Below are 24,792 nucleotides of genomic sequence, written 5' to 3'. Positions count from 1 at the left end.
GGTGTAGAGATCATGAATCGGGGAAGTCTCATAATACCAGGAGTTGGAAGGTGGCAAATTCAAAACTTCTAAAAGGAAAAACGTTCATAAAGTGTACAGTTAGGCTGTGGAACTCACTGCCATGTGACATAACTAAAGAATTTAGTAGGATTCATAAAGGGATTAGGTAATCATAAGAATAATAATATCCAAAATAAAATAGTAAATAATGAAAAAAATACCATATATTCCTAGAAAGGATTTAAATGATCATGCTTCAAGATATAAGACAAAATCACATTACACAATTAATTCAAGATTCCTTATAATTTGTCTGAAGTAACTGGTGCTGGCCACATTCTGAGATAGGATAGTGGTTTAGCCAGTGTTTCTCAACAGCCAATCCATGGATCAGTGGTGATCCTTGAGATTTCCCTAACACAGTTTAGAAAGGTAGCAAGTCAGTCCACGGTATCAAAAAGGTTGAGAGAAACTGAGCTAGACCACTGGTCTAAACCAGTATGACAGGGCCCATCCTCCTCTGTTCATATTACTAATACTAAGAACAGTTGATATTTTTGCCGAAATGCTCATTAGTTCATAATAGACTGCTGTCAATTTCCTGCAGGCCAGGAGATTATTACTGTTGTATCAGGAAATTATTTCTCACACAAAAGCTTGCATTAAGACACATGCTCTTCAGTTCTAAAACAATAGGAGGCCTGTCATATTACTAATATGAAACTAACTGACATCAAGGCAGTGTTTTTGTTGTTTACTACTTCCAGAGCAGCTTAATTTAGGTGGAAAGTTTAATCAAACTCAAGCTTAGAAGTTAGTTTTGATTTGCAACAGAACGTAGTGGGTGTTCACAGCATATGTTCCTCTTTAATCCTTCAAAGACGTCGCAGGGAATAGCAGGCAGTATGTGATGAAATAATGTAGAGACACACTATTAATTTAAAATGATTTATATGGATGATTATGCTTTGTGCATTTTGGCTCACTTTGTTTCTGTGGGCTAGATTGTGCCTGTTCCTGTGCAGGTACATGAGGTTGGGAAGACAATGCAAAAGACTTTCCTTCCCTCTCTTGCACAGGAATGAGATACAATCTAGGCCTTTCTATTCTTGGCGCATAAAGAAGGGAGACTCCATTCATAGATGAAGTAGAAAGCCCATGGGTAGGGCAGGGCCAGCACTAGGGCTGCTTAGTAGGGGGATTTGGGGAAGTCATAGTGCGTCCTATAGAAGAGTGTCCAAATATTATTGGACTTCTTCAGCAGTTTACTGAACAACAGTCAGCTTCCCTTGGGGGACAGTAATCCAGCAAATACACTTTTGTCCTCATGGGTGGATATGCCTGGGGACTGTGTTGGTGTGTTTATTTCAGATGGAGGAAGCAGTCAGAGCTCAGGGGACTGGAAAGTACGTCCAGTGCATATTTAAAAGACAACTGCGCTGTGAAGTTTTAACTCCCTCTTTATACCATGACATTTAAAGTGCACTTCCAATATTTCCTACATTAACCTCTCCAAAAAATGTTCAAAATGTCCTCTTTCAGTTTGCTTTTCCTTCTAAAAACCAAAAATTTAAAAAAATGAAACACAGAAAGGACATACTGGGTAATTCTATGGCCCGTGTTGTGCAGAAAGTCAGATTAGATTATTACAATGGTCCCATCTTGCCTTAACATCTATAAATCTATGACGCTTAGTGTAAGCTTCCCAGCACTGCAATTTAGTTCTGAGCTCAGGAGTTGAGAGGGTTAAAGTCTCCATGCCTAGTCAGGCCCTGTCTAGTTTGCTGAGTCTGCCAAACAGGGTTACCAGTTATGATAGTAATTTCTGTGATGTGGAAACCTGTCCATTAAGAACTTGGTTAAGACTACAACTGATTTCACAGAGGCTAACATATATCTACTAGATTGCAATGTCTTTAGGTCACTGTCCATTAATGGCATATTCAAGCTAATAACCATGAGGTGAAGGTGTCTGCGTCTGTACCAGTCCCATAACTATACAAGTATAAACTATACTTCTTCTTCGAGTGCTTGCTCATATCGATTCCAATTAGGTGTGCGCGCACCGCGTGCACTCTTGTCGGAAGATTTTTACCCTAGCAACACTCGGTGGGTCGGTTGGGTCACCCCCTGGAGTGGCGCCGCTACAGCGCCGGATATATACCCCTGCCACCCAACGGCCCTTCAGTTCCTTCTTACCGCCCGTGACGGTCACTGGAACTGTGGAGCGCGGCTTTGCTGATCTCCACATCCCTAGCTTCTTGTAGTTCTTTGCTCTTTACTGTGTTTATAGTTCGAGTTCTTGTAGTTATAGTTAGTGTTAGTACTTCTATTCATAGTTAGTGTATATAGTTGAAGGGGGGATCGGGGATTAGCCCCTTTCCTCCACCCCGGTGCGGGCCCATGCCCAAGGCACCAGGATTCAAACCGTGCTCGGCGTGCCAGAAGCCGATGCCAATAGGGGATCCCCACGACTCCTGCCTCAAGTGCCTAGGGGAATCCCACCTTGTTGACAAGTGCCGCATTTGCAGTCATTTAAACCAAGGACGAAGAAGGAGCGGGACTTTCGATTGAAGCAGCTCCTCATGGAGTCGGCACTTAGTCCTGCAACATCGGTACCGAGCGCCCAACAGACTGCCTCGGTAAGGAGCGCCCCTTCGGCACCGGATCAGTCCGGTACCGAGAAGGAGTGCCGGCACCGACCTCTACCGGCACCGACTCCTTGGCACCGATCCCTTTCGCCGACTGGGAAACAACATAGTGCTCCAACTCCAGCCTCGCAGAAGGAGCACTCGTCTAAGACGGTTCGTCAGGCAACGTCATCCGCTGCGGCACTGTCAACGCTGGCACCGCAGATTGCCGCTCCACCTAGCGCAGCACCATCGATTCCGGTCCCACAAGGGCCATTGAGTCTGGTGCCAAACAGCTCCCCGGCTCCTGCTATGGTTGAACTTGTTCTCCCTTCTACGCCAGAGACCTTCTCTACGGCAAGGGAGCTCATTGCTATGACGGAGCCGATACTTCTTCTTCGAGTGATTGCTCACATCCATTCCAGTTAGGTGTGCGCGCCGCGCGTGCACGTTCGTCGGAAACTTTTTTACCCTAGCAACTCCAGTGGGCCGGCAGGTCGCCCCCTGGAGTGGCGCCGCCATGGCGCCCAATATATATCCCTGCCGGCCCACCCGCTCCTCAGTTCCTTCTTACCGCCGTGTCGGTCGTTGGAACTGTGGAGCGCGGCATAGCTGTCCTCCACGTCCCTAGCTCTCCTTGTTCTCTATCGTTATCTCTATTGTAGTTGTTAATTAGATTGTTAAGTGTAGATAGTGGTAGTTAAGTGATAAGTAGTTTGTAAATAGTTCTTCGCCGGGGGCTTAGCCCTTCCCGGCACCCGGCACCGGGCTCATGCCTGGTTCGCCGGGCTTCAAGCAGTGTGCGGCCTGCAAGAAGCCCATGCCTACCAGCGATCCCCACGACGCGTGCCTGAAGTGCCTGGGGGAATCGCACAGATCCGACAAGTGCCGCATCTGCAAGGCTTTTAAGCCAAGGACTAAGAAGGAGAGGGATCAAAGGCTCCGGACTCTCCTTATGGAGGCGGCACTTGACCCGGCGGCTTCGCAGGCCGGGATGTCGGCGCTGGCACTGGATCGCACCGGCACCGAGAAGACTCCCCGGCACCGACCTTCTCCGGCACCGGGGACAGAGCCTAGGCCGTCGAAGTCCATTACTCCGGCCAGGCAGACCCGAGTGGAGCGCCCGGCCTCAACATCGGCCGCGGCGCCGCCGGCACCGTCGACTCCGGGCCCGGCGGGTCCGTCGAGTCCGGTGCCGCCAAGCTCCCCCATGACATCTGGGGTCGAGATAGTGGTGCCATCCACACCAGAGACCTTCGCCTCGGCACGGGACCTCATAGCCATGACCGAGCCCACTCAGCTACCACCCCCGGTACCTCCGGTGCGGGTCGTGTCCAGAGGCAAGCCTATGATGTCGGCACCGTCTCGGGACTCACGTTCTCGATCCAGGTCCCGACGTCACGGTCGCTCCAGATCCCGCCGCCGCTCGCAGTCCCGGCACCGCTCCCCTCAGCGGTACCGGTCGCACTCGCGGCGCCGGTCGACATCGAGACGATCGCGGTCAGACTCCAGCCGCCGTTACCGGCACCGCGATTCCAGGAGCCGATCCAGACATTCGCCGCACCGGTCGACCTCCCGGCGCCGAGCTGGTGGCAGGTCCCGGTCCCGGTCGACCTCCCGGCACCGAACCGGTGGCAGGTCCCGATCCCGGCACCGAAGCGGCGCCCGGTACCGGTCCAGATCCCGGCACCGTGACAGAACCCGGTCCCGGTCCCGGCACCGATACGACTCCCGGCACCGGTCCCCGGCACCGAGACGATCGCCCGTGCCGGCCCGCGCGGACCCTTACCATCCAGGGTCCGCCCCGCCATGGCCCTCTAGACAGCCGTCCGTGTCTTCATTAACGGACAGTGGGTACGCGCTGGGCACCGACCGGCAGGCGGCGCTGTTCAGTGAGCCTCCACAGCAGGACCAAGGCCCGCAGCAATGGGGTTTCTGGACACCCTGGGCATATCATCAGGCCCAGGGCCCCCAACAGCTCCCTGCTAGGCCGGCGACTGCGGAGCGCAGGGCACCTGAAGCCTCGTTGTCTCGCCCCCCTCCCTCCCCGGATGGGGAGGAAGGGTCCAAGCATCAAGACTCCGCTTTGGCTCCTGAGGCAGAGGCGAGGGCCGAGGGAGACCCCCCATTAGACACTCTCTTGCCGGGGGTCTCCTCATCCTCCTCCCCTGATGAAGCGGTGGCTGGGACCTCCTCCAACAGCCCCCCCCCGCTGGACCTCAGGGCGCACCAGGACCTCCTCAGGCGAGTAGCCCAAAATCTGAGTCTGCAAGCCGAGGAGGTCTCGGAGGTAGAGGACCCTATTGTGACCATCCTCTCGGCAGACGCTCCCACCAGGGTCGCCCTGCCGTTCATACGAACCATCCAGGCCAACGCCAACACCATCTGGCAGTCTCCGGCCTCCATTCCTCCCACTGCGAAGGGCGTCGAGAGGAAGTACATGGCTCCTTCTAAGGGCTACGAGTACCTCCACGTACACCCGACTCCGTGTTCCCTGGTGGTCCAATCCGTCAACGATAAAGAGCGTCACGGCCAGGAGGCTCCAGCCCCCAAATCCAGGGAGGCCAGGCGGATGGATCTCCTCGGCCGTAAGGTGTACTCGGCTGGGGCGCTGCAGCTCAGGGTCTCCAACCAGCAGGCCCTGTTAAGCAGATACGCCTTCAACTCCTGGGTGGCAGCAGATAAATTCAAGGAGCTGCTGCCACAAGATGCTCGTCAGGAGTTTACGGCCATCTTAGAGGAAGGCAAGAAGGTCGCACGCACGTCCTTGCAAGCCTCTTTGGACGCTGCGGATTCGGCTGCCCGTACCCTCGCGTCGGGTGTAACAATGCGTCGCCTCTCCTGGCTGCAGGTTTCCGGCCTTCCGCCGGAGCTCCAGCACACTATACAGGACCTTCCTTTCGAAGGCCAAGGATTATTCTCGGACAAGACAGACCCCAGACTCAAGAGTCTGAAAGACAACCAAGTCATCATGCGGTCACTTGGGATGCACACACCAGTGACGCAACGCAGACCCTTCCGGCCGCAGCAACAACAACAACAGCGCAGGCCGTATTCCCAGTTCCGCCAGCGGCAGGACCTTAACAGGCGCCGCGGCAGGAACGGAAGGCACAGGCACTCGGGGAACCAAGGGGGGCAAAACCAAGGCTCCTCTAAGCCCCCGCCTGGACCCAAGCCTTCATTTTGAAGGTGCGCCCGAGGGCGCAGTAACAGTTTCCCCAATGGATCCTTTCCCCCCGTTTTCCAACCGCCTTTCGTTTTTCCTCCCAGCGTGGTCCCTAATAACATCAGACCGCTGGGTCTTACGCACGGTGCAGTCGGGATACCGCCTGCAGTTTGTTTCATTTCCTCCTCCCCGCCCCCCTTCCTCGTCCCTCTTCAGGGACCCCTCTCACGAGCAATTCCTTCGGCAGGAGGTGCAGACGCTCCTCGGCAAAGGAGCTATAGAGGCGGTGCCGGAGAACGAGAAAGGCAAGGGGTTTTATTCCCGCTACTTTCTGATCCCCAAGGCCAAGGGAGGCCTCAGGCCTATCCTCGACCTGCGAGAGCTCAACAAGTACCTGGTGAAGTTGAAGTTCCGCATGGTTTCCTTGGGGACCATTATCCCATCCCTGGATCCGGGAGACTGGTACGCCGCCCTCGACATGCAGGACGCGTATTTTCACATTGCTATCTGGCCACCCCACAGACGTTTCCTTCGCTTCGTTGTGGGGTCTCTGCATTACCAATTTGCAGTCCTCCCATTTGGCTTGTCCACGGCCCCGAGAGTGTTTACGAAATGCATGGCAGTTGTTGTGGCGCAGCTTCGGCGCAGTCGTATCCACGTGTTCCCGTATCTGGACGATTGGTTGATTCGGGGCACGTCGGAACAACAAGTCTGCAGCCATGTCCGTGTGATCACCGACATGTTCGCCACTCTGGGCCTCTTGGTGAACACAGACAAGTCCACCCTGGCCCCCACACAAAGGGTGGAATTCATCGGGGCCGTCCTGGACGCCACTGTGGGCAGGGCCTTGCTGCCATTGCAGCGGTTCCAGGCCTTGTCGGCAATCGTGCAACGACTACAGACAGCCCCCTTGACGTCAGTGAGGACGTGCCTAACCCTGTTAGGCCACATGGCGGCCTGTACTTTCGTGACCAATTACGCTCGGCTCCGCATGAGGCCACTCCAGTTGTGGCTCATCAGTCATTACAGACCGACAAGACAGCCACTAGATATGTTAATCACGATCCCCCAGAGGGTCTTAGATTCTCTCGGCTGGTGGCTGGACCAGTCAGTGTTGTGTGCGGGTCTCCCCTTCCACCCATCTCAGCCCTCGGTGTCCCTAACAACAGATGCCTCAGATCTCGGCTGGGGGGCCCACGCAGGGACCCTGAGGACGCAGGGCCTGTGGTCCCAGGAGGAGGTGGGGCTACACATCAACATGCGGGAGTTGAGAGCGGTCCGTCTTGCTTGTCAAACGTTCTGTCATCAGCTCCAGGGTCGTTGTGTCGCGGTGTTCACCGACAACACGACGACCATGTATTATATCAACAAGCAGGGCGGCACCAGATCCTCCTCCCTGTGCCACGAGGCGATACGACTCTGGGACTTTTGTGTAGCCCACTCCATTCACCTCATGGCTTCCTTCCTCCCCGGAGTACGGAACACGCTGGCGGATCGATTGAGCAGATCCTTCCTGTCACACGAGTGGTCCCTTCGCCCAGACGTCGCCCTCTCCATCTTCCGGAGGTGGGGTTATCCCCGGGTGGACCTCTTCGCGTCCAAGGGGAACAGGAAGTGCCAAGCGTTCTGCTCCTTTCAGGGCAGGGAGCCCGGGTCGATAGCGGATGCCTTCCTCATCCAGTGGTCGACCCACCTGTACTATGCGTTTCCCCCATTCCCGTTGGTCCACAGGGTCCTTCTGAAGGTGCGCAGGGACAGGGCTCACGTGATCATGGTAGCCCCGGCATGGCCCAGACAGCACTGGTACCCCATGCTGCTGGACCTGACCATAGCCGACCCAGTTCCCCTGCCCCTTCATCCGGACCTGATTACCCAGGAGCACGGGACCCTCTGTCACCCGGACCTGCAGTCGCTGCACCTAGCGGCGTGGCTCCTGCGTGGCTGACTGGCTCTGAGCTGCGCTGTTCCACGCCGGTGAGGGAGGTGCTCTTGGGCAGCAGGAAGCCGTCCACAAGAGCGACATATTTGGCCAAATGGAAGCGCTTCTCCTATTGGTGCGTGGAGAGAAATCTCCGCCCTATGGAAGTTTCAGTAGCCGACATCTTAGACTACATTTGGTCCCTCAAAGGGCAAGGTCTGGCCATATCGTCGTTACGAGTCCACCTAGCAGCTATCTCCACCTTTCACCCGGGTGCGGATGGTCGCTCTGTTTTTTCCCACCCGACGGTGTCTAGATTCCTTAAGGGGCTGGAACGTTTATACCCTAACGTCCGTCCCCCTGCTCCAACCTGGGATCTTAACCTGGTGTTGTCCCGGCTCATGGGGCCCCCCTTTGAGCCGTTAGCTACTTGCTCCCTGCTTTACCTCTCTTGGAAGACGGCCTTTCTAGTAGCTATCACCTCAGCTAGACGGGTGTCGGAACTCCGGGCTCTTGTGGTAGACCCCCCATATACGGTCTTCCACAAGGACAAGGTGCAGCTGAGACCACACCCTGCTTTTCTCCCCAAGGTGGTCTCAGCCTTCCACGTCAACCAAGAGATATTCCTCCCGGTTTTTTTCCCGAAACCTCACTCCTCAGGCAGGGAGCAGCAGCTCCACTCGCTTGATGTCCGTAGGGCTCTCGCGTTTTACGTGGAGAGGACTAAGCCCTTCCGCAAATCCCCCCAGCTTTTCGTGGCGGTAGCGGACCGCATGAAAGGGCTTCCTATCTCCTCCCAGAGGTTATCCTCATGGGTAACGTCCTGTATCAGGACCTGCTATGACTTGGCCCACGTCCCTACGGGCCGTGTGACTGCGCATTCTACCAGGGCGCAGGCGTCGTCGCTGGCTTTCCTTGCCCGTGTGCCCATCCAGGAAATCTGTCGGGCAGCGACCTGGTCATCGGTCCACACCTTTGCTTCCCACTACGCCCTGGTCCAGCAGTCTAGAGAGGATGCGGCCTTCGGATCTGCTGTGCTCCATGCCGCGACTTCTCGCTCCGACCCCACCGCCTAGGTATGGCTTGGGATTCACCTAACTGGAATGGATGTGAGCAATCACTCGAAGAAGAAAAGACGGTTACTCACCTTTGTAACTGTTGTTCTTCGAGATGTGTTGCTCACATCCATTCCACACCCGCCCTCCTTCCCCACTGTCGGAGTCGCCGGCAAGAAGGAACCGAGGAGCGGGTGGGCCGGCAGGGATATATATTGGGCGCCATGGCGGCGCCACTCCAGGGGGCGACCTGCCGGCCCACTGGAGTTGCTAGGGTAAAAAAGTTTCCGACGAACGTGCACGCGCGGCGCGCACACCTAACTGGAATGGATGTGAGCAACACATCTCGAAGAACAACAGTTACAAAGGTGAGTAACCGTCTTATCCTCAACCCCCAGCACTGCCGGTGCGGGTTGTTCAATCCATCGGCAAGCCGGCCCTGGTAAGGCCTCCTTCCGTCGGTCCACCAGGAGAGACCTCATTCCAGATCACGGTCTCGCAGACGCTCTCGATCACGTCGTTCCCGCTCTCGGCGCTGCTCGCAGTCCCGGCACCACTCTCCATCGCAGTAGCGGTCGCACTCGCGGCGATGTTCAACATCTCGTTCACTGGACAGATACTCCCAGTACCGATCCGGCTCTCGGCACCGATCTCGGTACCGTGTATCCCGCAGTCGCTCCAGATGAAGGGACTCAAGATCCCGGTCGACCTCCTGGCACTAGTACGGTAGAAGGTCCCGGTCTCACTCACGGTACCGCCATAGGTCCCGGTACCGCCCCGGGGTCGAGCGTCCAGAACAGTGGCGTCCTCCCAGGATCTCTCGGCACCACCGTGGCCTTCGAGACACACATCAGTATCGTCTCAGGCTGGCAGTGCATCCTACCATCAGGAGAGTGACTCTGACGTCCCCAGCCAATATCTGGAGAGACAAAGCCATGAACAAGGGCCTCATCACTGGTCCTTCTGGACACCATGGGCATACCACCAGGCCCAAGGTGCCCCGTCAGTGGCTCAATGCTCAGCCCCGTCAGAACACCGGGTACCAGAGGCGACAGTGAGCCGCCCTCCCCCTATGGGCATGGATGAGGCTCCAATTCCATCTGCAGTCACCGAGGTTCCACCTGATGCAGATGACTCCTCTCAAGTACACGACCCACCTCAGGACCCGTTGGTCCCGGGCCTCTCCTCCTCCTCCTCACCTCATTAGGCGGTAGCAGGAACATCCTCCTCAGGCCCCCCACCAATCGATCTCAGGGCCCATCAAGACCTCTTGAGGCGGGTGGCCCAGAATATGAACTTGCAGATGGAGGAGGTCACTGAAATAGAGGATCCGGTCGTGAACATCGTATCGGCTGATGCACCTACTAGAGTGGCGCTCCCATTCATCCGCACTATACAAGCCAATGCGGACACCATTTGGCAATCCCCAGCTTCAATTCCACCTACAGCTAGGGGAGTAGAGAGGAAATATATGGTCCCCTCAAATGGGTACGAATATCTCTACACCCACCCACCTCCCTGGTCTCTGGTTGTCCAATCGGTGAACGAACGAGAGCGTCATGGTCAACAAGCATCAGCTCCTAAGGCGAAGGAGGCTAGAAGCATGGACCTCCTCGGTCGCAAAATATACTCGGCTGGGGGCCTCCAACTTAGGGTGGCAAGCCCTCCTAAGTCGGTATAACTTTAATATGTGGGTGTCCGTGGGGAAGTTTACGGAGCTTCTTCCCCAGGAGTCCTGTTCAGAGTTTACGGCCCTACTTGAAGAGGATAAAAAGATAGCAAGAACCTCCCTCCAGACCTCTCTGGATGCAGCGGACTCGGCTGCCAGAACTCTGGCATCCGGAGTGATGATGAGGCATATCTCCTGGCTCCAGGCTTCAGGCCTTCCCCCTGAATTGCAGCAGACCATTCAGGATTTACCCTTCGAGGGCCAGGGCCTTTTCTCAGACAAAACCGACCCCAGGTTGCAAAGTCTGAAGGACAGTTGTGCCATAATGCGCTTGCTGGGTATGCACACGCCAGTGACCCAACGAAGGTCCTTCCGGCCCCAGCCACACTGCCCTTACAACCAGACTAGGCCGCTTCAGGACACTACCAGAAGGTGTGGCAGGGGGAATCGGCAGAGGCTGTCTGGCCCTCAAGGAACCGAAAGTCAAGTGCCTCCTAAACCACCAACGGGGCCCAAGCAAAACTTTTGATAGGACACCCTAGGACGGCCCACCAGTTATCCTACCGGATCCTTCTCCTTCCTTTTTCAACCGCCTCTCCCATTTCCTCCCTGACTGGTCCCAGCTAACCTCAGATCATTGGGCCCTCCGCATGGTGGAAACAGGATACCACCTCCAGTTTGTTTCAACCCCCCTGTCCCACCCTCCCTACTCATCCCTCTTCAGGGACCCCTCTCATGAGCAATTCCTCTTACAAGAGGTCCAGGCGCTCCTAAAACTGGGAGCCATAGAGGACGTGTCAAAAGACATGAGGGGCAAGGGGTTCTATTCCCACTACTTCTTAATCCCCAAGGCAAAGGGAGGTCTACGACCGATCCTAGACCTGCAAGAACTCAACAAATTCCTGATAAAGCTGAAGTTCCGCATTGTATCCCTGGGGACCATCATCCCATCCCTGGATCCGGGAGACTGGTATGCCGCCCTCGATATGAAGGACGCTTATTTCCACATCGCCATTTATCCACTATACAGACGGTACCTCCGTTTTGTGGTCAACCACCAACACTTTCAGTTCACAGTACTTCCCTTTGGCTTTTCTACAGCTCCAAGGGTCTTCACTAAATGCATGGCTGTAGTAGCCACCTCCCTCCGGCGTTGTCAAGTACACGTCTGTCCGTATCTCGACCATTGGCTCATTCGAGGGACTTCCCAGTCACAAGTATCGCAGCACCTATGCGTCGTCAGAGACCTCTTCAGGAGCCTAGGCCTCTTGATCAACACAGAAAAGTCTACTCTGACACTCACACAGAGAATAGACTTCATCGGAGCTGTTCTGGACTCCAGTCTGGCCAGAGCCTGCCTCCCCCAGTTGCGTTTTCAAACAATGGCTTCAATAATTCGGAGTCTTCAATCCTTTCCGACAACGTCGGTGCGCACCTGCCTCCTGCGCCTTCGTGACCAAGTACGCGAGGCTACGTCTCCATCTCTTCCAAACCTGGCTTGCTTCAATATACCATCCACACAGAGACAGTCTGGATTCGGTGCTCACTATCCCCAGGAAGGTTCTCGCCTCCCTCACTTGCTGGTTAGACCCCTCTCTGGTCTGCGCAGGGATGCCATTCCACGTACCGCAACCCTCGATGGCCCTAACCACAGACGTACCATCTCTTGGTTGGGGTGCCCACCTCTGGAGCCTTCACACTCAAGACCTCTGGTTGCCCCAAGAGCTGGCCCTGCACATCAACGTGAGGGAGCTGAGAGCAGTCCATCTAGCATGCCAAGTGTTTTGGGACCATCTACAAGGCCGTTGTATATCTGTGTTCACGGACAACACAAGGGCCATGTTTTACATATACAAGCAGGGCGGAGCACGCTCCTCCCTCCTTTGTCAAGAAGCCATCCGCCTCTGGGACTTTTGCATAGCCCACTCTATTGATTTGGTAGCGTCTTTTCTCCCAGGAGTCCAGAACACTCTGGCAGATCACCTCAGCAGGTCCTTCCTGTGGTCGATTCGTCCGGACGTTATCCATTCTGTTTTCCGGAGGTGGGGCTTTCCCCACATAGACCTCTTTGCCTCCCGAGAGAACAGGAAATGCCAAGTGTTCTGCTCCTTCCAAGGACGCTCCCCGGGCTCCCTCTCAGACGCATTCCTGATCCCATGGAAGAGGCACCTACACTGTGTCTTCCCACCGTTTCCACTCGTCCACAGAGTCCTACTCAAGCTCCACAGGAACAGAGCCCACCTGATCCTCGTTGCTCCAGCATGGCCGAGGCAGCATTGGTACACCCTGTTGTTTGACCTCTCAGTGGCAGACCCGATCCCCCTGCCACTCTGGCCGGACCTCATAACACAGGACTTCGGCAGGCTTCACCATTCGGACCTGCAATCCCTTCATCTCACAGCATGGCTGCTGTGTGGTTGAGCCATTCTGAGTTGCGTTGCCTCGGTACAACAGGTGCTCTTGAGCAGTAGGAAGCCTTCCACGAGGATGACATATCTCACCAAATGGAAGCGTTTCTCCTACTAGTGCGCTCAGAGTAACTTGGTCCCTGGACAGGTATCTGTCCCTACTGTCCTGGATTACCTATGGTCCCTGAAAGAGCAGGGCCTAGCGGTCTCTTCTATAAAGGTGCATCTGGCAGCTATTTCCGCCTTCCACCCAGGGGAAAGTGGCAGTTCAATCTTTTCTCACTCCATAGTTTCCAGGTTCCTTAAGGGATTGAAGCGGTTGTACCCTCAAGTCAGACACCCGACCCCTACCTGGGATCTAAACCTGGTGCTAGCCAAGCTTATGAGTGCCCCTTTTGAGCCTCTGGCCACCTGCTCGCTGCTGTACCTCTCCTGGAAGACAGCCTTTCTCGTCGCTATCACCTCGGCAAGATGAGTACTGGAGCTTCGGACTTTGACAGCGGATCCCCTGTATACGGTATTTCACAAGGACAAGGTACAGCTGCGACTGCACCCCTCTTTCCTCCCTAAGGTGGTGTCTGCTTTTCATGTCAATCAGGACATCTTTCTCCCAGTCTTTTTCCCGAAGCCGCACTCATCGTGTTGGGAACATCAACTACATACCTTGGATGTCCGCAGGGCTCTTGCCTTTTATGTCGAGAGAACCAAACCCTTCCGACGTTCGCCTCAGCTCTTTGTAGCGGTGGCAGACCGGATGAAAGGCATGCTGGTCTCTTCCCAAAAAATTTCATCTTGGGTGACATCCTGCATCTTAACATGCTATGAATTGGCTCACATTCCAGCTAGCCATCTCACCGCCCGTTCTACTCGGGCACAAGCCTCATCTGCCACTTTCCTGGCCCATGTCCCCATCCAGGAAATATGTCGCGCTGCTACTTGGTCATCAATTCACACCTTTGCCTCACATTATGCATTGGTTCAGCAGTCCAGAGATGATGCAGCCTTTGGCTCAGCAGTTTTGCATTCTGCAACGTCTCACTCCGACCCCACCGCCTAGGTAAGGCTTGGGAATCACCTAATTGGAATCGATATGAGCAAGCACTCGAAGAAGAAAAGACAGCTACTCACCTTTGTAACTGTTGTTCTTCAAGGTGTGTTGCTCATATCCATTCCAAACCCACCCTCCTTCCCCACTGTCGGAGTAGCCGGCAAGAAGGAACTGAAGGGCCGTTGGGTCGGCAGGGGTATATATCCGGCGCTATAGTGGCGCCACTCCAGGGGGCGACCCAGCCGACCCACCAAGTGTTGCTAGGGTAAAAATCTTCCGGCGAGCGTGCAAGTGGCGTGCGCACACCTAATTGGAATGCATATGAGCAACACATCTCGAAGAACAACAGTTACAAAGGTGAGTAACTGTCTTAACTCCTAGGTGGTTTTTTTGTTTTGTTTTTACGTTTTTACATAAAGTAGTCCTTTATTATATTTACAAGCAAACTGTTCAGTATGTTACTTTCATTTACAGAGTCCCATTGTATATGCAGTTATTCAGAATTTCCTCCTTTCAATTTTGTCATCTCTTCTTCATGGTTCTCTCTGACTATGCAGAAAATCAGTACATTCCTGTGATTATCTTGATTATCTTATTCCTTGTATTATCATTCATTCCAAGCAAAAGTTATTCATTTCCACTTACAGGTCCCCAATAGATCTACCTATTGAGATCTTTTAATTTAACTATCTTCAGACCATATTTTGAAAGTGAGGATACATTTTTTTCCTTCCCCAAACAGCTCCTATCCCTCAGTAAATATTAGCACCCTTCCTTGAAATTGTGTAGTGAAGCAAGCTGACTATTGCTATTATTGTAACAACCTAAACTCTTAATCCTGACTGGGACTCTGTATACCAGTCGCTGCTTGTGTAGGGAAAGCCCCTAGCGGGCTGAGCCAGTTTGTTTACCTGCCCTGTCTGCAGGTCCGGCTGATTGCTGCTCCCAATGGCCACGGTTTGCCACTGCAGGCCAATGGGAGCTGCTGGAAGCGGCGGCCAGTAAGTCCCTTGGATTTCCCTACACAAGCGGCGACCCCAGTTTGAGAAACACTGCTGTATACACATGCTTAAAACAGGAGACAATCTCTGCCCAGGAGGGCTTCCAGATATAGAGTAAGGAATGGTGTTGTGACATACAAACAAATGAATATGGTGAAGAATTGGTACAGTTTTATTAGTTACATGCTTTGTTGGTGCATTTTCTTTTTTGTTTTAATTGGGATTAGACGTAGGGTAAGGAATACCTGGAAGAAAGGTTATTGAGAATAAAGGAGTAGGACTAGAGAACATAGGGAAGACAGTCATGGCTCATCACCTGCCTGGATCAGATAGGTAGAATGAAGTGGGCTAGGTTGTGAAGAGTATCAAAGTTTAAGACAAGAGGCTTGTGTTTGATACAGAGATGAAGCAGAGACTGGTGGATGAACTGGAAGTGAGTGTTGAAGTTGTCACAGTGATCTGGATGAACTGAAAGTGAGTGTTGAAGTTGTCACAGTGATCTTAGCTGGTGCTAAGAAGATGAGCTTAGCACCAGCAGTTTGAATTTAGTGGAGGAAACCCAGGGAAAAAGGCTAAGTTAAGGATGATGACCCACGAAAGGATTCACACCGAAGGACTGATCAGGCAGGTAGGAGAGCCATGAGAAGACTGAACCCTAAAAGGTAATGGAGGACAGGCTTTCAAGAAGTAGGGAGTAGTCAATGGTATTGAAAGCTGCTGAGAAATCAAGGAGGATGAGGATTAGGGTCAAAGTCCTGAGATTTAGCCAGGATAAAGTCATTAGATACTTTGATTCTCGCCAATCTGGCTTCTATGCTCCAGTGACACTGCTCTCAAAGACAGAACGGGAAGAAAGGAATTGAAAGAAAGTGCCTATAGGCATCATGTTTGAGGCACTTGGAGATGAAAAGAGAAGCGGGATTATGTGGTAGGTTGAGGGATTTTCGTTTTTTAAGGTATGGAAGGTCAAAGTATTCCATTATGAGCAGGGGAGGAACTCAATGAGACTAAGTTTGAGGAGAAAAGTGGGAGAGAGGGCAAGGAAAATTAGGAGACAGGAAAGGTTGTGGAAAAAGAGGTGGGAGGAAGAGATCAGACGGGAAGTCTGTGTCTGGTGAGAAGGATGAGAGAGTACTAGAAGTAAGGAAAAAGGAAAGGAGTGGGAAGAAGACATACTTGATTTTACTAAATATTTTCTTTGAAGAAATCTGTAAGATCCTTCACAGAGATCAAGCTCACCATATGCGCCCACCTCTCTCTCTCTCTCTCTCCCCCCCCAAACTCCCACCGATGGCTTGATTCATAAACTATACATTGCTCTGCTTGCACATTATAGTGGTTCCCACAGTTTTAGATCTGCATTTTATTCTGACTACAAAAATCCACTTCAGATACATCAGAATTAAATTGACCAGTTCACTGAAGAGTACAGACATCCACAATTCACTCTGATAATTACATACAAAACTTGAGATAGAGAAATACGATTACGAATGGCTTTTTGCACACAGACATTCAATATTTTGTTGGAGGCTATCTGGAATGTATGCATTTCAAAACCCTTTAATTTAAACATCTTCCATATTTGACATATCCTTCACCCTGGCTCTTTTTTAATTGTTTCTGTGCTCAATAATTCTTTCACTCCTACTTCTCTATTGTATTTATCTTGTGAGTGAGCTACTCATTTACAATATATAGAGGGCAGCAGTTATATGTTGAAGGAGATTGGCATAGCAATACTGAAACTGAAGCAGGGGGTTGCTATGGGAATAAGTAAGGGGCTTGAATGGTGGTGGGAATTCTTAATCCAGCCTTTAGGTTGGAAATGGGTAGTGTTGTGCTGTCTTTATACCATGCATGGATTCTGTTATGCAAGGGGAATCCCTAGCTGGCCTTTTCATGGTGCAAAGGGGTAGAGTTGGGGCTAGAATCTGTCGTACTGGGTTTTTGTGTGGTTAAGCATTGATCTAGTCTGTAGGCTCGCCCATTAGTGGGGCTGTCTTTGGTTTTTCTGCACTGCTCTTAATATTAAGGGTTTACAGGTAGGAAGATTCTTTACACTTCATTTAGAGGAAGCTGGTGTCTGGTTGGTTAGTTTTGTGAATCTTTTCCCATCTTCTCACACAAAATTGCTGTGTCCTGTTTATGTCAGTTTGGTTTGTCTTTCATGGAACATTCTACTAAATTATTTTCTGTAATGACTATAATGTTAATGGAACTGTATGTTATGGTTGAGTTAAGGTTTGTCAGTTTGAAAATAAACATCTTGCCTTCATTTCGACATTTGCCTTTCAGCATCACTCCGTTAAGCTGTCACACGCTATAACTTCATTAACATCACCATTTAATTGTAAGTTACTGTGCAACTGTTTTTTTGTAGGAAAGGCTTGCATATACATACTGACTGAATAATTTTAATCTAAATTTCCTACCCACATGATTCAAATCAGTTGAAACATTAAATGGTCTCCAAATCTTTGTATCATGGAAATACTAAGCAATGGGATGCAACTCATCCTTAAATACAGCAGCATTACTGGTGCCGTTATAATAAAAATGCAAAAAGATATTTTTTGAAGTTAGCTAAAGTGGGAGAATAGATCTTAGCCACATCACTACTGTGCTCTGTATGTCTAGCATTGAGATGTACTACATCTGTAATTGGGAAATGTTTCAGTTATTAAAAGAGGAACAATGTAACCTCCATAAAACTGAAGATGGAATTAAAATCTACATGCTAATAGCTTTGCTGCCAGTCACAAATGGATTCATTCTTCACATCTTCGATACATACTGCTTATTTCAAAATAAATTCTAGTAACATTCAACCTGATTGAATCTGCTAAAGCTTTGTAAATATATTTGCTCAACTCGCACTCAAAAGCTTTTCGACAGAATATCACTTTTTCATATTATTCATGGTAATGTAATACCCAACTTTAATCTCTTCAGAATTTCACATTAAGTCATGATATGCAGTTCAGGGGAATTTGGATCATCCATTAATCATAGTATCTGTACTTTTGTGTGTCTACTTTTTGTCCATCTCTTAAATCAGTCACTTGGTAATGGCAGAACTATGAGGATACTTAAACTTTTTATTGAGGAGACCTTATTTATTAAACTTGTCTTCTGTTACAATGTGCACAGACTAATGCAATACATTGTACATTGAAAATAAAGATGAAACAAAATTAGCATAATCACTAAATATGATGCCTTTAACATTTCCTATGGAAAGCCAAGTATGTTAAGTAATGACTTGTGTGCCCCTGAATAATTAGTTAGAGGCACCTTGGCTAATAAGAAGGACCACAAATCAAAAATTCTAATTTGTCTTCATGTAATTAAAGACCGTATAATGCATATGCACAAGGTAACCAAATTAAGGTTTTAATGACAACCCTAATTGTGGCATTTCCTAATTTTTGAGTGTTTGCAACCTTAACTTTCCTTTAATTTAGGGCATGTGTATGTGTGTTTTAAAAATCTAGCAGGGCTGATGGGGGATAGAAGTTCCACTTATTGACACCCACATGATTATTAGCGGGGTTGGAACTTTAGATCCACAGCACAGACATCTGCCATTTGAGATGAAGGAGTAACTGATGTCAGTAGTAGTTTGCCTCTATGTGAACCAGCAAGTAGAGGGGATGAGATACACACTTTGCAAGTGGGTTTTATAGTCATTTGCTGACAGTAGAATATTGAGACTCTGCATGAGTTCCGTTCCAGGTTCTCCAGGGAGTGTGTTCTGGCGATCATACATCCTTATTTTCTTCCTCTGCAAGCCTGCCCCCTTTTGTCACTTCACAGACCTGTCTTTTCCCTACCTCCTTCTCCCAGTACTAGTCTCCACTCCACACCCCCATAGGCTGTTCATTCCGGTCTCAGTATATTTGCTCAGCGGGGTGCCAGTCTACTCCCAGATTCTCAGTCTTGATCTTTTCCTCCAGGCGCTTTCTCTCAATCTACTTCCTTCCCCCTCTCTCTCTTTTTGCCCAGGTCTGGCTCTTGTCCTTTCTGCACTCGAGTCAGTTTGCCTTCTCCACCAAACTCCCTGGGAATCAGCCAGGAAGTATTGGGACAGGAGAGACTTTCTCCATTTTGTCAGTTTCTGTCCCCTGTGTCACAGCAACTCATGGGGGTTGGGAGGAGCAATTGCAGGGAAACTCCTGTTTGACCCTTGCCATCTTTGGCTGAGCAGACTAAATCTTCAGAGCCTTTTGCTGCCAGGCTCTGACAAGTCTCTCGTGAACGCATGTAAGGTGACACTTTCCAAAGGCTTATAACTTGGACAAAATTGTGCAGATTTTGTGTCTCCCACATAAGGGCAACCCCTCTGCGAAACTTCAAGGCCCTGTTCCCAAGCATAGGCTTGCAACAGCTTCTCCAGAAAACACTTGTAGAAAATTTATTTAACGCTGCAAACAATGTATTTTCTCCTAATCTCCTTCTCAGAAATGGCTGAACCATTTTGCTGATTTTTTTTTTTTTAAAGTTCAGTCTGTGGCAGACTCCTGAAATGGAAAATTTGCACACAAATGGTTAAAGTTTGACAAAGTTATGAGAAACTGAATCCAGTGTCTTATAAAAGGAAGTGTGGGGCAACCTGAACTACAGGTAGTGGTATTAGCTCTGCCTATAACAACTTAAAGTTAAAAGGTGGGTAGAAATGATACTATCACTTTTTTTTTTTTTTTTTAAACTGGCAACTGTTCATTTACTGGGTTCTGGCATCCTTGAAGCATTACTGAGCTTGACATTTTGCACACCTAACTTGTTGGTTTGTTTTTCTAAGAGAATTATCAGTGCTGAATGTAAAAATAAACAAACATTTGTACCTTTGCTTTAAGGTTATGAATATATATATATAGTACTGACAAATGATATTTTAGCAGCCAAAGTTTCTAATTGAGTCAGACTTCTAATATTTATGTTCAGTGTATGCTGTAAGTTGATAACAAAATTGTTCGAAGTATAACCATTTATCATGCTGCTTGTGATATTCATGCATTGAAATAGGCCTAATGGTGAATTACTGTATTCTTCATGATATTAAATGAAAAATGTGTATCATACAGTTATTTTAGTATGAGTGGATGAAAATGTGGAAATACAAGAGGAATGACAATTAAAGACACTAACCCCCCTACTTATATTGAAAGCTAAGCTATATGTAAATTTAGCTTTTGATTAGAGCTGGATTAGTTTAACCCTAGTTGTACAAATGGTTACAGATTTTTACCATTTAGACAAACAGCTTCTCACTGTAAACTGTAATATGATTTATATGAATCTATCTGCCTCCATAAAGGTTTGCCCCAAGCATCTGCATCTTCTATTGCCTCTGAATCATAATGAAAAAGAACTCTGAGTTCTTTTAATCCACTAGCATGATTCTATTTATATTTTGATACAGTTTATTATTACGTAACTCCACTTCCAATATTTACTGTTATCCATGCAAGGAAATTAGCTTCTCTGCTTATTTTCATGTACAGCAAATAGTAATAAAGAAAGCAACTGGTAGGTCCTGGTAATCCAAGCACATAGTGTACAAGAGACAGCAGCATAATTCACCTGCTGGGAGTGGGTGATTAACATTATTTATAAACATTGCATGTGTGCACAAACCTATCTATGTGCCATGTATCTATGCTTTAACATACTAAGTCAAATTCTGTTTTGACCTTTACCCTGTGCAAGCCCAGTGACATAGAGTATGCACCAGGGCAGATTTGGAATCCTGGGACCTGACTGTGAAAAAAGGAATAATCATAGAAACATAAGAATGGCCATATTGGACCAGATTAGTGGTCCATCTAATCCAGTGGTGGGCAACTGGGCTTTGTGTGAAGAAATACTTCATTATGTTTGTTTTAAACCTGCAGTCTATTAATTTCATTGGATGACCTCTGGTTCTTGTATTATGTGAAAGGAAATAACACTTCCCTATTCACTTTCTCCATGCCATTTATTATTTTATAGAACTCTATCATGTCCCCCCTTAGCTGTCTCTTTTCTAAGATGAACAGCCCCAGTCATAATCCTTTTAATCTTGCCTCGTATGGAAGCTGTTCCATACCCCTAATTATTTTTGTTGCCTTCTCTTTGCCTTTTCCAATTCTAATATATCTTCTCCGAGATGGAACAGTATGCAGTACTGAAGGAGCACACCATGGATTTGTAATGACATTATAATGTTTACTCTTTTATTATCTATCCGTTTCCTAATGGTTTCTAACATGCTATTTGCTTTTTTGACTGCTGCTGCACATTGAGTGGGTGTTTTTCAGAGAAGTGTCCACAATGAGTCCAAGATCTTTCTTGTATGGCAGCAGCTAATTTAGACCCCATCATTTTGTAGATATAGTTGGTATACCCATAAGTAATTGTGCAGAAAAGGGGGAGGGGACAGACTAGAAAGTCCAAAGGAAACTGTGTGGCAAGTGGAGAATTATCTTTGGAATTAAAATCATATCACAAAGTGGCAAAATTTCCAGTATATCCATCTTGCAGTGATGGCTTCAGAAGTATCCATTGTGAAAACACAGCTGCTAAAAGATTTAAAATAACTCATCTATTCCACATAACCAAAGATCAGTTCAGGAGATCTGGGTTAAAATCTTGGCTTTCCTATAGATTTCCTCTGTGTTCTTGGGCAAGTCAGTTTCCCTTAATAACACTTCCCAGTGTCAAATGGATGTTGAGACTCAACTCATCAACATTTTAAGTGATGATTTGATCCTACGGTGGTGAGCAACGTTAGAGAAGCTTATAAATACAACTTACAAATACATACATGCAAATATATAAAGACAGCTTACAACTGCCTGCATCCTCTAGAGTCTGTGAGATGATGAAACCAAAATTAAATTATTTTCATGCATCCCATAGAAGACCTCAAGTGATTCTTTCCTTTCCATACTACATGCACCTTTCCTACAGAGTCATCTGGGTACCTCTCTGCTGCGATAAAAGACCTGCAATTCGACTGGCAGGGTCAGCTGACTTGAGCTTGCTGGGCTATAAAATTGCAGTGTAGACATTCAGGCTTGGGCTGGAGCATGGCATCTGAAAGTCTGCAAATGAGGAGGCTCTCCGAGCCTAGGTTCTAGCCCAAGCCCAAATGTCTTTACTGCAGTTTTGATGCCCACAAATCCAAGTCAGCTGATCCAGGCCAGCCATACCCATGCCACGGGTCTTTTGTCTCAGTATAGACATACACTCTCTTATTCAGGCTTTGTTCAAGGAGGAAAGGTTTGGGTCAAAATGACTTGAGGGACAAGTTAATCTGTTTTTTTTTTTTTGTTTCTCTTTGTAGATTTACATACTGCATGCTGTCTGTATTTCACACTGAGTTCATGTAAAGTAATGAAGGTGCCTCTTTGCTACACTCTTGTGATATAAGAAAGTGTATTAGGTTGAACTCTCTGTTTTCTATGATGTATATTACTATACAGGTTTGATTTGTTTCATATATATTGACATGCTCATTGTGAGATGTTTAGTTTTACAGTGTGATTTTCAGTTTTAGTTAATGTGCTTTGCAATTCTTTTAATAGTAGCATCACCAAGTATAGTAAACGTAATATTTTACAGTACACTATTCAATTATTGGACCAAAGTATTGTACTGAATAGAAAATAGCGGCATCAAATCCAAATAAAGTTTGCTCTTTTTGGCTTGTTAGGCAAACGTCATAACTTTACAAATTTGCATTTATAACTCTCTTAGGCTCAGAATGTTAACCACAGTCATTAAATATGAGAGAAGTTTGAAAGTGTCTTAATGTGTTTTATAATGTACCCTACAGCATTATAATCAAGCCAATCAAAAAGTGTATTAGTGTGATGTTTTTTGTTACAGTGAAGAGGCAAGAAATGGAAATGTGACATCTTATTATTATGAACTACACTCTACATGAAGGAAATAACTGAAATCTTGTAAGTGGTCCCCATTGTTTTTTCCCTCTAAATCAAACACATGAATATATGATGACACTTCACTGTACTTTCTAGTAACACATGAGAAAAATGTTGGTTGTGGGAAATAATTTTGAGTAACGTCAGTAATTCTTTTCTATTACATTATATCTGTAGCATCCTATTTTATCTAACTTCAGATTTACAACAGGATATTTGTTATTTGGAAACAGTCTTGCTTATGAAATACAAGGAACAGATTCACCATGACAGTGAAGAAGAAGAAGAAAATTGTACAGTAACATAACTCCATGAGCCAGAGGTCCAGCCAAACTGTGGCTATTAATCATCACCGTCCATTATTTACTGAGGATTCATTCATTGTTCCACAAAGGTATCTAGAGGGTCAATTAGAGAAAACAGACAGGATTTTTCAAAGACACAAGAGGGTCAATTAAGCCCTCCTTGTAATTTTTTGCTTTAACAGCAAATGCCAGCCTATCATGCAACAGATACAAGGGAGTTTAGAAATAAACAAGGTGCTTCTTTGTATTTACTTATTTGTTTTAAATGAAATCAGTTGACTGCTGATAGCAGAAGGTTCGCTGTCAGGCCGTGGTCAAAGCAACTGGAAGATTTTAGCATTGCAAATGGTAAAGAGCAAAGTTCTTTTTAGGGTCAGGACACCCTAAGCAATCAGGGAATTTCTAAGATGAAATGATCTGTTCCCATCACAGAGGTGAATAATTTATCTCAGGGAGAGTCTTGACTACAGCTCTGCTGCTAAGCCCTGCTGTAATACTACTATGAGATGTGAAGTAAATTGTTATCTGTAATCATTTGAGGTAGATAGTTGAAATGCTATATGAATGGTACATTCAAATCTCAAATAATGTTCTAGCAGAGATTATAAATATATATAAGCATCTTACTGTTAAAAAAAATTGCAGAAGTTTTTATTAAAGCTTAGAATAATTGTGCAACATTGTATCTTAAATACATATTACCTTTCATCCAAGGATCAGACAGATACTGATTATTTAAGCTTCACATCACCTCTGAGCACAAAGAGGTGAAATGACTTGATCACTAGTTAGTGGTAGAATAGTATTAGGACAGTCCAGAACTTGGGAATCTCTCCCCTGCTTTAGCTTCTAAACATTCTCACATGTTTTCTCTTTGTCTGGAAATATTCCTTCCAAAAGGTCAAGATTTGCTCTGTAATATGAATATTGGTTAACACCCATATGAGAATAACTGCACTCAAGTTTTTTCTTTTGCTGATTTTTGTTTTTAAATTGAGGTTAGTATTAATGCCTGGTGTGCTGTTCCATAGAATGCTAAACGATTTGGAGAGGGTTTCCTCTGTAAACTTTCATTCAATTGTACTCTTACTCTATTTAGCTCTTTATAAAATCTGTCTTAACTGAAAACAGTCTTCCTAATATGGCATGTCAGTCTTGTAAAGATTTTAATATTTTAAAATGGAGTTTTAGAATTTCTGAGGATTTGATAGTCTCTTGTGAGAGTAAATCTCTGATTGTGCTGTATCAGTGTGATCCATTCAGCCTTCAATGCCCCCTATTCTCTGTAGTCTTTCAGCAGAGAGTTCTAACTAATGACTTAGGGCCAAATTTTGCCCTTAGATAGAGGCATGCAACTCTCATTTATTCCAGTGGGAGTTCTATGCGCATATCAGAGAGCAGAATTTGGCTTTTAGTGTGTGAAATTATAACACACATGGTTAAAAGATCCTTCTGCACATTCATCTTACTGACCCCAAGTCTACAGAACCAATAATACTAATCTCACCCTTGTTTTTCTTCACATTTTCTCCTCAGTTTGTGCTATAGCTTGCACATCACCCCAGTTCCCCAGCTCTCACTGGAATCTACTTCAAACAGCTAAGTCCTCAGTATATTGCTATTGTGGTTCTTCAGAGAAAGTAGTTGAAATATTGAAACAA

General features: G+C 47.8%; 1 protein-coding gene across 12 annotated transcripts in view; it reads left to right on the top strand.

Annotated features, from left to right (window-relative positions):
• Positions 1-24,792, top strand: part of WWOX (WW domain containing oxidoreductase) — a 696,419-nt gene that overhangs the window by 272,478 nt on the left and 399,149 nt on the right. Inside the window, exons 9-10 of one of the 12 annotated variants that reach the window (XR_007769335.1) lie at positions 23,004-23,220; positions 24,032-24,129. The exons of 8 other annotated variants lie outside the window; for them this stretch is intronic. Coding sequence is in view for 3 of the 4 variants with exons in the window: in XM_050922874.1 (XP_050778831.1) it covers positions 23,004-23,096 (93 nt within the window). In the remaining variant the exon portion in view is untranslated. 3 more of the 12 variants (XM_050922874.1, XM_050922885.1, XM_050922879.1) reach the window with 3 other exon arrangements.

The sequence above is a fragment of the Gopherus flavomarginatus genome, chromosome 14 (genome assembly GCF_025201925.1).
Source record: "Gopherus flavomarginatus isolate rGopFla2 chromosome 14, rGopFla2.mat.asm, whole genome shotgun sequence".
Classification (NCBI taxonomy): domain Eukaryota; kingdom Metazoa; phylum Chordata; order Testudines; family Testudinidae; genus Gopherus; species Gopherus flavomarginatus.
Note: the sequence above shows the minus strand (reverse complement) of the source record. Positions and strands in the feature narration are given on the sequence as shown.